The 17,682-nt window shown below is 40.8% G+C and overlaps 1 protein-coding gene across 1 annotated transcript in view; it reads right to left on the bottom strand.

The window, feature by feature from the left end:
* The window catches only part of tll1 (tolloid-like 1), a gene marked incomplete at its 5' end in the record, with an annotated part of 27,633 nt that overhangs the window by 5,464 nt on the left and 4,487 nt on the right, over positions 1 to 17,682 (bottom strand). Inside the window, 12 exon segments of the mRNA XM_035661048.1 lie at positions 818 to 945; positions 4,625 to 4,750; positions 9,539 to 9,719; positions 9,790 to 9,950; positions 11,131 to 11,256; positions 11,400 to 11,595; positions 12,716 to 12,861; positions 13,033 to 13,149; positions 13,944 to 14,046; positions 14,309 to 14,424; positions 15,860 to 15,984; positions 17,470 to 17,575. Of these exon segments, the coding sequence (XP_035516941.1) occupies positions 818 to 945; positions 4,625 to 4,750; positions 9,539 to 9,719; positions 9,790 to 9,950; positions 11,131 to 11,256; positions 11,400 to 11,595; positions 12,716 to 12,861; positions 13,033 to 13,149; positions 13,944 to 14,046; positions 14,309 to 14,424; positions 15,860 to 15,984; positions 17,470 to 17,575 (1,631 nt within the window).

Here is a 17,682-nt window from a genome sequence, read left to right as displayed (position 1 = left end):
GCTGCACTGTGTTTGTGTGTGTGTGATACTATTTAGAAGCATGAGTGGAGGAGGATTATCTGAAGCAAGCTGTGTGACTGTAAGCGTGTGTGTGTGTGTGTGTGTGTGTGTCTAGACCACACTCTCACCTCTGCAAGTTGAGCTTGCAAACGGCACTAAGCATTTTCTGTGAATGCACCTGAGTCAGGAGAAACCTGTTTGCAACAAAGCTAACACTGTTAGCCGAACACCATCTGTCTGAGCTAATGTACTGACACAGAAATTGAGATTATCTCCTCTCGGTTCTCCCTCTCTCTTTGGACAAATAACTATGCAAATCAAACTTAGAACTTTTCAGCCTCCTTTTCAGCGTCCCATATTCCTAAATATGTAAATCTTCACTAACTCAAAAATGTGTATTCCACTATCTGTGGTGACACATAAATGCTTACATGCACAAATGCATGCATGTGTGGGCACATGCAGGCTAAACGCAGGCGTATATATACACACACACAAAAAGACAGGAGGACACAGATGGCCACTGCCCAAGGCCTCTTTCTAATGCATGAGCACACGTTTGAATTTAGCCCAAATATACAAACGTGTACTTTCTCCCCCATTTACATTTGGGTTTCAAAAGTGGAACATGGGAAATAGAGATCATCGAGCAAGAAGGGGGAGGGCAGCCTGGGGCTTTTACATACGATATGACCCCACAGACAGAGTAATGTGTTGTTATGAGGAAGGGAAGAAGGCCAATCATGCTAAAGGGTTTAAAAAGCCTAAGACAAATGCTTCACAAGCCCCAGAATGTGTTTGATTTCAGCACACTTACTATTTTGACTCGGTGTCCCGGCGTGGCTGTGATGTCCCAGGTGCACTCCTTACGGCTGGGATACTTGTCTGGCCAGTTAGGGCTGCTTAGGGTCCCACTGGGGCTGTGGATCTTATGCTCACACTCAGCTGGACACACACACGCAAGCACACACATAGAGAGGAAGTTAAAATCATGGCTGCACAGGAAAAGGTCAGAGGAAATGGAAAGGGAACAGGAAGGAGAGAAACAAGAGAACCAAAAGAGAGAGAAAGGATTTCAAAGAAACACATCCTGATGACAAGTTCAGTGTGAGTTTCACATGCACGCATGCTTTAAACAAACACTGCTAAGGTAAACCTCTTGTACTGTACGCATTGATGGAGTATAGCACACAAAGAACCAAAAGACAAAACAATCTATAAGGTTTAAATTATTCTGGATGTTATCTGAACCTTAAATGTGATCATCATTATTGTATTCATCATATGGACCAAAAGTAGAGACAAGATGATTTTTTCGTGCTTATAGTTACATTCAGACTGTCTTTAACCATTCCTACTAAACACAGTACACATTGCAAACACTGCTTTGTTAAATATAGGCACTCTGTGATTGGATGTTTAGTGAATGGCTCATAAAAACATGTTATGTAGGACTGGATCCTAAACATTTATATGTTGAGCTTCTAAATTCTGTTCTAGCTCTCTGAATCAATACACATTTAGGATTCAGGATTCATTCTGGATTACTTGAGCAACAACAGTCAGGTGACAAATTAAAGGAAACCACTGAATAAATTAAAGGACCACTGTGTAGGACTTAGTGGCATCTTTATTTGACGACTTGGGAATGAGAACGGGCTGTGAAGTTTGCAGGAGAAACTACAGTGGTCATGAAACTCATGAAAAACATAAAAAGGCCCTGTCTAGAGCCAGTGTCTGCTTGTCCCTTCTGAGCTACTGTACAAACATGGCAGTTCAACATGGCAGACTCCATGGAAAGCGACCTGCGGTGTCTTTAGATAAAACTGCTCGTTTCATATATTCAGGTGAGTATACACTAATGGCAACATACGTATAAATATTACATTTAATTTCTGCCAATATATCCTCCTAAATGTTGGACCTTTAATGATAAAACATAACGAATTCAGATGCTTTGATACATCGTACATGGACTCACTGAATAATCTGAGTATGAAAAAGATGTGAATCATATGCTTTCACAGTCACCAGATCTCAACCAATTGAATGCTGATGGCTGACACAAACAGGGACAATGCACATTAATAAATAGGCCAAAAGGCTGTTTTTCATCTGAAGCCAACTGCTCTGTTATTGTTTTGTTAGATACTCCCAGATTCCTCAGAGCTGAGCATTACCAACATCATACTCAAGACCATCCAATATCCAATATTTACACTTTGAAATACAACTCATTAGCTTGGTTTCAGTGGCACTGATGGGCAACTAACTATAACTCTAATACTCTACTTCATGACAACACATCAGCTGAAGACTAACACTGTAGCAACTCTTTCTGGTTGAAGTTGGGACTCTTACCGACTGCTTTCCTCCTGAAGAGTTTTAAATCGCTTAAAAACTGCACCAAAATCTACCTACAGCAGCCTTCATAGCCACACATGGCATTCGCATGTATGTGTATGGTTTGGGTTAGATGAATGCCGTGGCTTAATGAAGGTGATGAGAGGCAGGAGGCATGCACAAGACAACAAGGTGTGTTCCAGAGTGACACTTTTTATTTAGAGTCAGACAAACTGAACCCATGTACACAATGAGATGGATGACTTTACAAGAACCATGTATATAAATGTAAAGGTGAGTTTTCTAACAGGCAAAGTATGAAATACAAGACGTCATATTCCACACACACACACACACACACACACACTATTGTTACAGAAGACCCTCACACCTCGTGCAGTTAAAAAGTCTAACTACTTACATCATACAGATTTAAGACATGGCAGCAAAAACATCTATTCACATTTATCAAGTTATTGTAGATAACAGGAAATGTAATAGTTTACAATGCCACAGTATCATAATATTACCAGTAATTAAGTTAATGACAGTTTCAAGTTTAACAGAAAAGATTAAACAGGATCCCTGAGACCACAAGTTTAATGTCTTTAGACTCACACACCTCTGGCAGGTGACTGCTATTACTAAAAGGTGTTGTTTATATGAATCCAACATGTTAACAACAGGTGTCATGCCAAATGTTCATCTCCACATGTTGAAACTTTCACACACACATACTTTGTGTGTTATCATAACCACACATGGACACAAGCTGTGTGATGGGAATATGGATTTACATGACTCGGCAAGGTTACTGGGTCAAGCTGGTCTAATGCACACATAAACACACACATACACACACACACAGGAAGACCGCGCTACATGTGAAGCTTTCAAGCTCCCAGATGTTTGAAACATGAGTGTTTTTATGAGCAGCACAGGGAGCCTTTAGTGAGGTGTGTATATGTGTATTGATGTGGTGTGTGTGCAAACGTTCAAAAGTTCAACTTCAAAGAGCCGAGTATAATATGTCAATTCAACAGTTGTGTGTCTGTGTGTGTGTGTCTGTGCGTGTGTGTGTGCACATGGGAATGTGCTAACAACTTATAAATACTGTTTTCTGTCAAACTGAAACCTTTTTTCCGTCTCTGTTCTCACATACAAACACAAGCACACATCACAGTGAACACACCCTTAGTGACTTCCAAGCAGAGCTGTTTTGAAGTCATTTGAGACAAGTTCGAGTCTCAACCCCTGGAACACAATAATAGTATCTTGATACAAAAACAAATGCTGTATTATAGGTTTGTATATGATTTCTAACTTAACAACTTTATAGGGTATTTCTGCAGTAATTATCTTGAACTGTCTGTTTGTGCTGCATTTCTGCACCTTTCAAGCAAGTCATTTAAGACTAGTGCGAGTCTAGTCTCAGTGAGCAGAGCTGTGGTGACTCGCAACCTGTCTTCAAGTCTTTTGGGACCAGTCCAGTGTGACTCTCAAGTTATTTGAGACAAGTCTAGGTCAAGTGTCAAGTCTTTAAGAGTAAATCTCAAGTCTTTTGGAATAAGACTCAAGACCTTTAGTGCAAGTCAAGTCTCAGTGAGCAGAGCTATGATGACTAGCAAGTACAATTTGAGTCTTGATTCAGACAAGTCCCACTCTTCAAAGTAAATCGCAAGTCTTTTAAGTCTCTAGTCCTTAAGGGCAAGCACAAGTCATCATAAGCAAATTTCAAGTCAAGTCTAAACAATGTTTAGGCATCAGAATGCTGAGCATTACAATGACAAAGCAATTGTCTTCTAAGACATGTTAATATTTTTCAGCAAGTGATTTTAATGCACAGGATTAATTAATGGAATTAGAATAATTAATTCCTGCTTGAAACGGTTTCTTATACTGTTTTTTTGTTGTTCCAGGATCAAAGGTCAAAGCTTGAGATTTGATATTCTCAAGTCAGTCAAGTCTCACAGCCCTCAAGTCTTCACCTTTGTAACTTATGTGACACGTGCCCATGTCTCAAGTCTCAAGTCTACAGCTCTGCTTGCAGCCTTCAAGTGTGGAAATATAATATATAAAATAAAGAAATATCCTCAAATGGAAAGGGCCATTCTGCTGTCAGGTGGACTCTGATGTGGATACACTGAGTAAGGGCTGTATGATGGACGATGGTTGTTCTTGTGAATGAGCACATGCTTGTGTGAATGTGGCAGGACGTGCATGTGCGGTCCAATGTTTTTATGCCAGTGTGTGTGCTGATGTGAATGTACGTGAAACCCACCTTCCTTACAGTCATGTTTGTTCTCATGCAGTACAAAGCCATGGCGACACTGACAAACGTAAGAGCCCACTGTGTTGATGCACTCGTGCTGGCAGCCGCCGTTGTCCTTGCTGCACTCATCTTTGTCTGTGAGAGATACACATGCAACACATCACTCATGTGGAAACAGCAAAAAGGACGGAGGTGGAGGGAAGCAAGAGGTCGAGCAGGGGATAGGAGTGGAAGAATTAGACCTTAAGGAAGGGAAGGAGACCTTTTTGAAAAATAAAAAGGAGATGATATGAAAAGGGTGAGGGACAGACAACAGGAGAAACAGTGATAAAAGGAAAGGACTGGACGGAAATCAAATCAAACAAGTTCAACAAAAGAAAAGGTACAGAGAAGGTGACAGATGGCAAATAAAGAGAAACACGAACATACATATCCAGCAATCATGCTAGGCAAACATGGTCACCCAGAACAACTGTAAGACTGCGAGATAGTGTTCATTATTGTCACGTTAAAGTATTTATTACACTATCTTACTGCATAAACGAGCATTACTTCTATTCCATTACCTAAATACAGTATTTTGTGGGGACACATCCACTGTCCTGGATACGACTGCTTATCAGTGTTAGTGGCGCTTTCTTGCACTTTTTGGATCATTAGAGTTACTTGTGCCAAACTATAACAAACAATAAAGCATAAATAAATCTTGTTTGCAATATAATGCTGCAACAGAAAGCTTGAGAGGCGTAGCAGTAACAGTAACTAAGGGGTGGGTCTTAGCAAAGAGTGAATGAAGTAGAAGCATCAGAGATTTAAATATTGCCTGCAGCCCAGCTGTTCTGCAAAACTGCCATCTAAAGATTTCCAAGAAGAGTTAGTGAACAGGAAGGAATGAAGAAACCATTAACAAAAGTTAGCACTTAGAACAACAACAGACAACTACAAAGGGTTAAGTTAGTTAGTGTGTGTAAGTCTGTGTGTGGTTATGTTGGCCTGTAAAACTGTCTTTGTGCTACTCTTTGGGTTGATGGTTATGATCGCTCTGCGGTCAACCTCTGGCCTTGGCTCTGAAACGTCTGTGACCGTAGCAGCTGTTTTCACATCAGCTGTGCTCTCCTTGGAGCCAGAAGCCACTGTTATATCAGTCTGATGTGTTCAGCCAGCCAACTGAGGAGAAACTGTAAAACGTGATGAGAGTGTATGTCATCACGTTTAGATCTTGTAAGCCTCATGTCATGGGATTTTTATGTCCATGGTAGGATATGTGGGCCATTAGGTTGTTATGGTGACGCCTAAATGTGGACCACAAATTCCCCCCATAAATAATTTGAAGAGATTTTTTCTCCATAAATTTCCATACAAACAGAAAAGAGAATGGAAAGATAATAATGCCTTGTTTTGCTGCTTATTCTGGATTTTTTTTTTTTTTGTGGGGTTAATTAATATCTTTTGGCTCAAATAATGACCTCATTAACATAACTGGTTATACTGTATTTTTCGGTACACAAGGCAGTTGAACTATTTTAGGATTTCCCAGCATGTATAAATTTTTGTGCGGAGTAAACAAACAAGATATGTGTGTTAATTGGTGAGCTTTAGATGTGCTTGTGTGCATATTTTGCTACCTTTGGACATAGACTCTTTGTGCTAAGCTAAGCAAGCCAACTGCTGGCTGGAGCTTCATATTTACGTAGAGACATGAGACAGTTATTCATCTTCTCATCTAACACTCGACAAGGAAGCACACCCTCCCGTGCAGCAAGAGGCCGCAGGCTGGAATCGAACCTGGACCTCCACAGCAAGGACTTCAGCCCTAGCACATGGGGCTCAACCGGGCAAGCTACCAGTATCATATATACTGTGTTATTTGATGATTGCAGTGAGTTAAATATTCACAACCTAGACTTCCAGATGTCTTGTCAAATGTTTTATACACATTTCCTCTAAAATTCGACTTGACATATTTGTTTTCTTTGGAAAATTAGGGACCTCCACATGAACTTGAAATATAGTTCTGTGTACTACTTGAGCAACGTTTGGCCGCACAGCATGAGTTAATAATGACTGACCCACTGGCAGGCTGCTGCTTGTTAGGAGGTTAAAAGGTTCAAATATCTGTAGGCTTAAAACAAAAACTGAACAACATCACAGCTAAGTTGTTTTCTCGCCCTCATCCTTTAATTTGGGGCTTCTTCTAACCACATGGCTTCTCCTCAGTATGGCTGGGTGATGACAAAGGGCCTTTTAGTGAAGCTGAACACTGGAGGAACAGAGCGGCTCATGGGGTGGAGGTTGGAAGCAGCGAGGAAGACTCACTCTGTGTGGGACTGCCACGTTGACAACAGTGATGGTGTCAGAGACAGAAACAGAGAGGTGGGGATTTTCTGATGGCCGCACAGGAAGACAGAGCATGTACAGGGAGAGTGTGGGAGATAGAGAAGAGAGTATTTGTGACTGAGAGTGAGAGACAGATTCCTATAAAGAGATGTGAGATTAGACACAGAAGCTTGCATCTCACCTCAACTCTAGAGCTTGTGAATCAAACTAGATCTGCTTTTAATGAAACCACTAAATCCTCTCTCTCTCTCTATCTCTCTCTCTCTCTCTTGCTCTCTGTGTGTGTGTGTGTGTGTGTGTTTGTCTGTCTGATGTGGTATTACGGTGCTATTGTGGGCTCAGTCTCACCCTATCACAGGCTAAGAAGCTTTGCAGTTGATGCTACACAGTGTTCATTGTAGCTTTCTTCAGGTCAAGCACACAATGTCCACATGCACACACTCATGCACGCATACACACGCATACACGCGCACACTCACACGGATTAGTAGTGTGTGGGAGGCCGAAGGGACCTCCCTAAAGCTGCTGGATCTTTGCCAACCAAAAGCTATCCCTGGAAGCTTCTGACAATAGAAGAGCCACTCACACATCAACTTTAAACACACACACACACACACATTATCTATATCTGAGTCAGTGATATTATAAACCACGCTGCGATTTAACTACGTGTTCCAGGTGTTCTGCAGGTAGTTGAATTTTGACGAGCTCATCCAGGTGACAGTTTTACTTCCTCTGAAGGAGAAGGAAGCAGCCAAAATGTTACACTGAAGTTGCCTTTAGGATCAGTTTTCCCTTTTTAGTTAATTTAAATATTGGAGTAGGAAAAGAGAAATTTGGATCTTGTCTTCAGGACAACTTCCTAAAAATTGTTATTGTCTAATGTTGAAATCCAACAAATTCAACCCTGAAACGGCGAGTAGGGGATATTTGTTGTGTTTTTACTGGAGAATCATAGCGGTGTCCCAGTTCCATACGACATGCTAATTTAATTTAATTTAATTTAATTTTGTCAAACAAATAGTGGGTAGTTGTGGCTTTTCTGGAACATATTAAACACCAAAAAAGTTTCCAAAATTTGAAACTGGCTGTAGTTTCCCAAAGTTTCAGTTTGATTGACTTCCAATAGTGCACATCACTAAATATTTCCTTTTACTACAAACATTACAGTTCATTAATTTCTTCTGTACTTTCTGAAAATAATAATAGGGAAGTTTTCAAATACAAAAACAGATTTTCAGAGCAATGATCTGAGTTCCACTGTTAACATGAGACCAAACTCTTCATATGTTGAAAACAAAGTAACACAATTCAATAATAGTGTTTTATTTTATTGTTTAACTGCAGCTTGCATTAAATAATTAACTTGGACCACAGAAATTTGTCCAACAATATCACTTTTCTGCTGAAAATTGATATAGGTTATATCTGTATTATCACCCATCCTTGTATGGTGTAACATGGAACTGGGACAAAGCACATGTTTCCCTCTGGAGGAGAATGGATTAAACAGTGATCCACGCCATTAAAACATGATCGATCCATTCCCTTATTACACCGTCGACCGGAGCCAATCAGAGATGCCGATTGTTAGGTCATGTTACCTCTGACCTTTGATGAGGTTGCCAGCTTGTTGTTGACATGGCCACGAGAGGGAGAGCGGCCACGCTTTATGTCCTGGCATGACTCAAACACAATCATACGCTCTTGACACAGAGCCAGCCTGTCTGAGGGAGAGAGGGCAGAGCGCAGGGTGGGTGCAGGAGGCCGGAGAGCCGGTGGAGGCTCAGGAGACACAGCATGACAGACGAACACAACACATATACACAGGCAGTATAAAACAGAGGGGTATGCGCACACACACATATTCATATTTCCACAAATGCTTGACCACGCAAGCAAACATACATACAAATTAACACACAGCGGAGGTGAGCAGAAGACTAAAAATCAGGAGTGGAGACCCTGGTTTGCATTTCATCTTCCACTTCCAACTTTTTTAGATATTTAACCATGAAAATGATCTTTCTCTAACCTTATCTAAGTGTTTTACATGTCTTAATGTATTTCAATCATTACATGAATACATGAATTTAATCATTTTAACCACATAGTAGTTGCTATGGATGGCTATTGTAGGTTTAATTAATTAAACAAAATTAACAAAATGTTGGCAATTTACTTTTAAAAGCACTTTTTTGGAGGTAGGTTGTGGGCTAAATAATATCAGGGTTTAAATAGCCTGCAGGTGAAAAACTTTAGCTCTGCAAACCGATTATTTGTCGCAGCCCAGTGAAGACATTCTGTGGGCGAACGCTAGACAACGGCAAAGTACCGGGTTACCTATTACAAAAATCTATATCAAGGTTTAGAGCAGCTTAGATTTATGTCAGTTAGTCGAGCTGTGAGCCAGTTGCTATGCTGAAATGTAAGTATCGAAATACCCACACTAGAAGCTTATCAAACTGCTCCTGCAGCATAATTAACCTTGTTGTTCATTAGTTTGTTTCAAACAAAATGCTCTGCTCTGCCCACCCCTGACAAACACACACACACACATACACAGATGTAACACACGCGTCTTACCTGAGAAGAAGTGAGCCTTGAAGCCTTTCTTGGAGACAGTATTGTCGGACTTGAACTCAATCCTCATGTTGTTGTATTGAGAGGTGATGACTTCAGGGACCTCTGTGCCGCAGTATTTACCATGCAGCTTAGAGTCGGATGAGAGGCCGCTCCGCACCTCCACATAGTCGTATTTACACACCTAAACACACGAACAAGGCTCTTGTAATACCCGTCTTCAAGGTGGCTATTAAACACATAGACACACTCACCTCATTTCCCTCCAACTCGAAGGCCTCAAACTGCATGGAGATGCGGTACTGAGTGGGAGCGACCACCTGCCACACACAGTTCTTGTTGGGTGGATACTCTTTAGGCCAACCAGGAGTGCTGATGGTACCGTTCAGCTTAGAGAGGAGTCCCCCACACGCCGCTGGTAACACACAAACAGACACATACACACATGCCTAGGAAGTGATATATATGTTTTATAAGCCACAACAACAACACAAAAAGTTGAACTTGATTTCCCTGACCCTGCCAAACCACATTGCACATAAGCAGGTGGTGGTAAATCCACAATTTATGTTTCAAATGCTTCCTAAAGTTGTGAATTCGTTCCAGGCTGCACCAACTGCAACTCGTCAAATATCCAATTTTCCCAACATGTAAAGAAACAGAGCTGCTGTGTTTGAGTGGCTGGTTCTGTGCAATGAGGCTATTTTACTGCCACATTTCTGATCAACACAGCTGTATACAGGCATTTACTTTAGTCAGGAGGGTTATAACTTGGATATGATGCAGTTAAGGATGGAATGTGGAGGACAAACAGGTCCGTCAGCAGCAGCAGACGGCTTACGCTGATGATGCCGATGGGAATATTTGTCATAGAGGAACCAGATTCAGCTCAAAGGAAAAGTGAAATGTGTGCGGGAAGTCATTACTACTGATGTTTGTTCATTTCAAGGGGAAGTAGCTAACGTGACTGATTGCAAGTCACTCGCAAGACACCTGTAGAGTTCACCACGTGTTTTCCTCAAATAACAACTTAATTACTCACTATACTTCCTCACGTGACCGAGCATTTCCGCAACAATGTCTCCTTTATGTGGTGAGCGCAGTGAAATGTCTTACTAAAAGGACCCAAAATGTCACTGTAATTGTATATAACGACGTAGACTTTGAAAATCCACTTTCTGCATCCTTTTCCCAAACATCAACTCACTGGGGATGCAAAATAAAAAGAGCTGCTCTTCAAGGATATACAGCAAAACCACATTTTTGGACATTCCTCTAGCGTAGCAATTTTCTCTCTCTGCCTCTCTGAAGTGGTTTGTTCAGTTGTTTCAGTATGTGGGTCATAATGGTTAGCTAATTTATTTTGCGGGATTAAAGGACCTTCACAGCACTTGTGGCACTGGAAAAGCGGGGCATGTGGATTTGTGTCAGAGAGATGTTTTTTCCTGTTGATAGAGGCTGTTCGGATGTTTTTTTTCTGATGAGTTAGACTCATATCCTACAGAAACACACAGTGGCATACAAAGGAATGCACATACAAACATGAATTCATCATTCCAAGTCACAGACACACACACACACACACACACAGTTACCTTCACAGCTCTTCTTGTCAGGAGCTAGTTCGTAGCCCGGGTCACAGGCACACTTGAAGCTGCCAAGAGTGTTTACACACCTCTGTTCACATCCACCATTGTCTGGCTTCGCACACTCATCCTCCTCTGAAAAATACACACGTCAGAGCATGTTTGCACACACATAAAGAATGCTTTGGTTAAAAGCCATGTGAGAAAACACAATCACCTGACACACACACACACACACACACACACACACACACAAAGAGCCTCTGTTAATCACACACCTTTGAAAAAGTTAGCAGCAAAGCCGGCCTTGTTAACCGTCCCATCTGAGACAAACTTCATCCACAGTGTGTGTGAGGTGGAGCGCACATCTTCAGGTTTATCGTAGCCGCAGAATCGTCCAATCAGAGGGCTTGTCTCCAGAGGGCCGTCTCGGACCTCCAGGTAGTCGTAAGCGCAGCTGTCGTGCCTCTCGATCTGCAGAAACATTCATGTACGCGGTGAGATACACCACAACCATCCTGTCAACCTTCAAATATCTCTGTGACATCAACACGTTTAGTGTTATGTGTAACACAACATGTCTTCCTTTGTCTGATAGTTTGACTGCTCGTGTTGCTCTGAAGTACTCCATTGAACGAATGTTACAGCCCCGAGATTTCATCAATATGTGAATAAAATAAAACCATCACCAAAAATCTAATTTCCAAAACTACAGAAATAATAACCAGGTTGAAGTAAAAAATCCCCTCTATCCTTTAACACCATCAGTGGACCTGCAGCAGCTCAAACCAACACTGACAGATCAGCTACAGATTAACAGATTAACAGATTCTACCATAAGGGTTTTAAAGAGAAAATCATCCATTACTAAGTGTCACATCAGAAAATTTCCTCCAAAAAAACCATTTAGTTTTTGTCACCACCATTACATTTTTTAATTTTACTTTTCGAGTCCAAGAATAAGTAGACACACAGGATAATAAAATGAAAACAGAATAAAAAAGAACAAAATAGAAGTGAATGTTACAGAATATAACATAATAGAACAGAGTAGAACCAAATATAATAGAATAGAGAATAGAATAAAAGAGAATAGATTGGCATTGAACAGTATTGAAAAGACCGGAATAGATATAACAGAACAAAGTAGAACAGAATAGAATAGAACGGAACAGAACAGAACAGAACAGAGTAGAACAGAATGTAACAGAACAGAACAGAATAGAATAGAACATAACAGAGTAGAACAGAATATAACGGAACCAAAATAGAACAGAAAATTGGATTTTAAAAGAGGTTGATCTTAGCTCCTGTGTGAAGGTGAACTCTGACCTTTGACCTTACATATGTAAAGTCTGGTTGGAGACAGATTGTGTCAATTAGCCCACTGACATTTTTACAGCGTTCAAACTACGAAACTAATCCTCAGCTGCTCTGTGTCTCTGTACACACACACACACACACACACACACACAACACGCACCATCACCGTTATTAACTTCCTAGCAGCTATACGAGCGTGAAATTTGACCCAGACATTCCTAAGCACAAGGGGGGGGGGGACACACACACACACACATAAGGAGTGAGTCACCTCGAAGGCCTGGAAGCTGAGCCCAACGTTGTATCCCTCGGACACAGTGATCCTCCACACACACTCTTTGGAGGGTCTGTAGTCATCAGGATAGTTGGGAGACTGAATCTGTCCTGAGTCCTTGGTGATTTCCCCTCCACAGATTGCTGCACAGGAGAGCGAGACAGACAGACAGACAGACAGACAGACAGACAGACAGACAGGACAGATTGGCATCAACTGCACCAACAACACCTGAAATGTGTGTGTGTACGAATTATGCAAGTTCCAGTGTGTTTATCTCTTTGATTGTTTTTTATGTAAGGCAGAGAAGTTACCTTCATAAATGGCAGCAAAGCCTTTTCCCACCCAGTTGCTGCTGCTGCGGAACTCAATCCACATCCTGCTGTCAGTGGAGATCAAGACATCAGGAACTTTATCTCCACAAAACCTGCCTGTTAAAAAACACACATAAAAACAAACACTGTAAGAACCATACCTTCTGTTGTCCAGTGATTGATGATGAAATATAACCTATAAAATGTAAAAAGCACTAAAACCATATGGCCCTGCATCAAAACCTTTCTTAATTATTTCAAGCCACGTTCGTTCACATACATTTTATTTGATATATGATTGATACAGTGCTTTTGTCAGTTTGAACACATGAACCTAATTACAGAGAGCTCAATACACTGCAATGTTTTAATAAAACAAACAGACAGTGTTCTGGTTGTGTTAAAAATGCTGCATGTGTTGTGAAATGAACATATTTTCTTAATTTGTTTGTTTTCTTAAAGATGGGATCACTCATTAAGGAGGAAAATGGTTGATTGTTGAGTTTTATTCCCAGGTCATTAAATAGAGATGTTATGGCAACCCAAAGCGTCTGTATTTGACAACCTGGGAGCACAAAAACACCACCTGTTGTGTTGTGTGGTTCACTTCGAGACACTTTGTTTCTTTTTCCATTAACCATAACTCAAAGCGTAGGTATTTGACGGCCTGGGTGAGACTTAACTGTGAATCTGTCTCCAGAATGACTGACCCCACCTTTAAGTTGGAGTGCTTTGAGCTCTCAGGGCCACCGTACCTTACAGTCACAGCAGTCTTAAAGATTTAAGGTGATTTCAGTAGAATTAAAAAAAAAGCTAATAAAGGAACAAGAAAATATGAAAAGGCACAAATGTCATGCCATTTTGTTAAAGGGCAACCAGCTCACCCCCGGCTGACTGTGCCTTGATCTTACCGAGCAGTGGAGCTTTCCTCCAGTATCCATCCCGAACCTCAATGTAGTCATACCAACACAGACTGCTTTTATACAGATCCATGGTGGTGAAGTTAAGAACGATCTGGAGGAGCAAAGGTAAATGGTTAATATATTTAAGACAGATGTTTGTACTTCAGATGACCAGACGATGAGAGGAAGAAAAGAGGAAGAGGGTGGGACCTGTAGTGTTAGGATATAATCAATATACAGTCAGTCTGTCAGCAGTCTCCTGTTATTATATGCACATTCACTGCACTGCAGGGTGCTACTGCGTGTGTTCGAGTGTGTGTGTGAGTGTCTGCGTAGGTGTGTGTGTGTGTGTGTGTGTGTGTGTGTGTGTGCACCTTTTCTCCGGGTGTAACAGATATTCTCCAGACACAGTGTGTGTATGAAGGGTATCCGTTGGGGTAACCAGGAGACGAGAAGTTGCCTGTTGACTCTTGGAGCGTCTCTCCGCATGCTGCAACACACAGACACACACACACACACAGAGAGAGAGAGAGAGAGAGTTAAATTTTTGTGGCGAGTCCTGCTGTTGTGCATAATACTTTCAGCTGCATACTGATACTTATGATCGGTACATTACTAAAGAACACATGGCTCTCATATCTCTTATTATTCTCAATCTTTTACTGCCAATTTACCAAAATAAATATACTACAGATTATTTTGTCAACACAACAGCCTCATACACAAAGTTTATGTCTATAATATCTGATCTGTCCATATGGAAACTGTTATTTCTGATTCAGAAACCAGTAAAGGAATTAAAATTAGGCTCCAAAACAAAACTTTTGTTTCATGTTGGCTTTGGCTTGTTTTAATTTTGCATGTTGGAGGCGGCACTATGTGTGTTTGTATTCCTTTGTGTATCAGTATACATGTGAGGTCAGACCACAGTCATTAAGCCTCGTCACTGTTTAGCCGAATTAAACATTCCCCAGTAGTGGAGTCATTTATTGCAAGTGAACAAGAGTGACTGGATGGGAATTCGTGGAAAATTATCAGACAATATTGCTCTTTATTTTTCATTCAGAGTTTAACGTTGTCGTTCCTTCTGAAAAGGAGGTTAGCCAAATGTGCCCCTCCTATCCCATCATGCATGCTGTTCTCCCCCACAATGCCCTGGGGCTCTGTTCATCTGTCAGTGAATATGGTATCACTCAAATATGACCTTATAAGGTTGAAGTTGTATCTATTTCCAGCTGGGACGCACAAACACACTCTTGTTCTCTTTCCAGTATCAAAATGGATTTAGTTGATTATATACTGTAATATATGTGGCGTTATTAATGTGAACAAATAAACTAAAGGCCATACTTGTATATTGTCAGTTAAATGGAAATATAACCAAAGAAATTCAGTCAAAATGAATAAATACACACACAAAAACACAGAGAAACAGAGGTTTTGGTGAATTTAAGTAGAACAGACTGATGACAAATATTATTTAATCTGTTTGTCTCAGATACAGTACATCATGCGTACATGATGACCTAAAGTGTGAACTCATGAGTCTGTGTGTGGGCCAAAAAGGGATGGCAACACTTTCAATCGTAAACCTTTGCGACATTACTGCATAGCTCGGCTTGATCCAAAGCCAGATCACGTCAGCACCATACAACAGGGACCGAAGGAACGCCAGAACGGCACGGGTGTGCGCAAGAACTCATGGGAAGAGTGTGTATGTGATGTGTGTGAGACGTGAAAACAGCGAAACACATGGAAAAACAAATTACTCAACTTTATCCCCGTGCCCTGGAGAGTGGACGGGTGTGAAAATGTTACGCCAAAGACACGAGCAGATACACAGAGGTCATTTTTTGTTTCAACAAACACACATACACACACACACACCCATACACACTGTGTTCTCATAGTAAATATGTCAGTACCTGGACATCTATACAGCTTCCTTGCCTGTGCTATGTCTCCTTTACTGAGCCTGGTCCGCTGGCCGATAGCAGGCCGGACCCCATTTTCATCTCTGGATGGAAGGATGGTGTCAAGGAACATTCCCCTTAAGGGAGGAAAACAGAGATTTAACACACACCATGCTCTGATTTCAAGGAAATCAGATGAAAGACACACACACGTATCTTCAAAACAGTAAAATAACTAATATGTAACTGATTGCAACACCAATATTTCCTTCTAATGTGTGGGTTGGAGCTGACTGGGGAATAGGAGGGGTTATGAGATTAGATAGGTCGGAGATTAAGTTCTATCCTCTCATTGCAAGTGAACCTGTGACGGCTCTCACTGCAAAATAACTGGGGATTTCATGATGCTGAAAAGCTTCCATTTGTTTCACTGCACTGATAATGTTTTGCCTTTTCGTGAATTACTGGATAATTTTAGCATTGACATATAATCACCTTTTGAGTTGATATGGCAAACAGTTGCTTATTTACACATCCAGTAGTTACGGAGCAACATCATCAGTCATTTGGAGTAATTTTTTCTGGCCACTATATGAATAAAAGTCCAATATTCACTCTGTTTTTCTTCTCCACTAGGGAAATATCTGACTCTTTAGCTGCAAAATGCTACAGTGTTCACCAGATATTTGATAACTGCGGCTGTTTGGTGCTGAGCAGGTAGTGTACAGTGAATTTTTAAAGCGTTTTTGCTGAAAAAAGCTGCCTGCTGTGGCCAAAAAGTGTTCAGTGAGACTGATCCAGAACAGTGAAGTTGCAGCCGGACTTAACAATGAGCTGAAACTCAGTATAAAGCTCCATAAAGCTGCGTGGAGCTGCATATTGAGGTGATAATACTCTGTAGGTTCATGACTATGAGTGAACCCTTTCACATTGTTTCTACAAAACTATTGGTCATAGCCACCAACATAAAGTTTCTATTTGGACTGGTTAGAACCAGAAGACAACTACTAGTGTCAAGGGGTCACAAGAAGATATTGGAAAACTCTGCTATAACTTAATAAACCTGACTGGGACATATCTTTAGCTTCTATAGTATTTCTTGTATTCCAGTATAAATACTTACATTTTGTGTGGTTTACATGTAAAGCTGAACTGAACTATAACAAACTACATCCCCTTTAGTACTGCCTCTGGCCAATATCCCTGCTCTGTTTCGTTATGTGTTGTCATTTACATCACTTTGTAAAAGTGGATTGATTGTCATGCACAGCTAAACAATAATGATGATGAATACAGTTGATGTTAAAATGTTTGTAGTTTCTAACTGTGCAAAGTAAAAGGAAAATTCTTTCTATATTAATTTTTAAGATGTTGCAGCCTTTACTTGCCCTGGGTGATGAAAGTTGGTCGGAGGTAGCTCTAACTATGAGCTCCACCCCACTATAAACACTAAACAACAGGATCGACACAGAGAAACCGTCAAAAACCATCAAGGTCACTGTTTCACAAAATTACAAAGCAGATGTTAAAGTTGAGAAACATCTGTTTTGGCAGCTCGTTTTTTTCTGATCTGTTTTGTAAATTCAACACAAGTCAAGAGATGAGATTGTCCCGCTGGTTACCGTGAGAAGGTGTTCCTGGCATAGTGCATGATGCTATCAAAATCATATGGCTCCCCAAGAGAGTTGACCTCCCCTGGCTCCATCTTGAGGAAGTTATACTCCTGGCCTGGGAACCACACATATGCACACACATGCAAGGACAGCAGCATGAGAAGGTTTAATTTTAGTGTACTACCATAAATAAATACAAAAATATATTTTAAGGACGTTTAT

The sequence above is a fragment of the Morone saxatilis genome, unplaced genomic scaffold, assembly GCF_004916995.1.
Source record: "Morone saxatilis isolate NCDOM2014 unplaced genomic scaffold, NCSU_SB_2.0 Contig17, whole genome shotgun sequence".
NCBI lineage: Eukaryota > Metazoa > Chordata > Actinopteri > Moronidae > Morone > Morone saxatilis.
The sequence above is the reverse complement of the archived record's forward strand: the minus strand, read 5'-3'. Positions and strand labels throughout refer to the sequence as shown.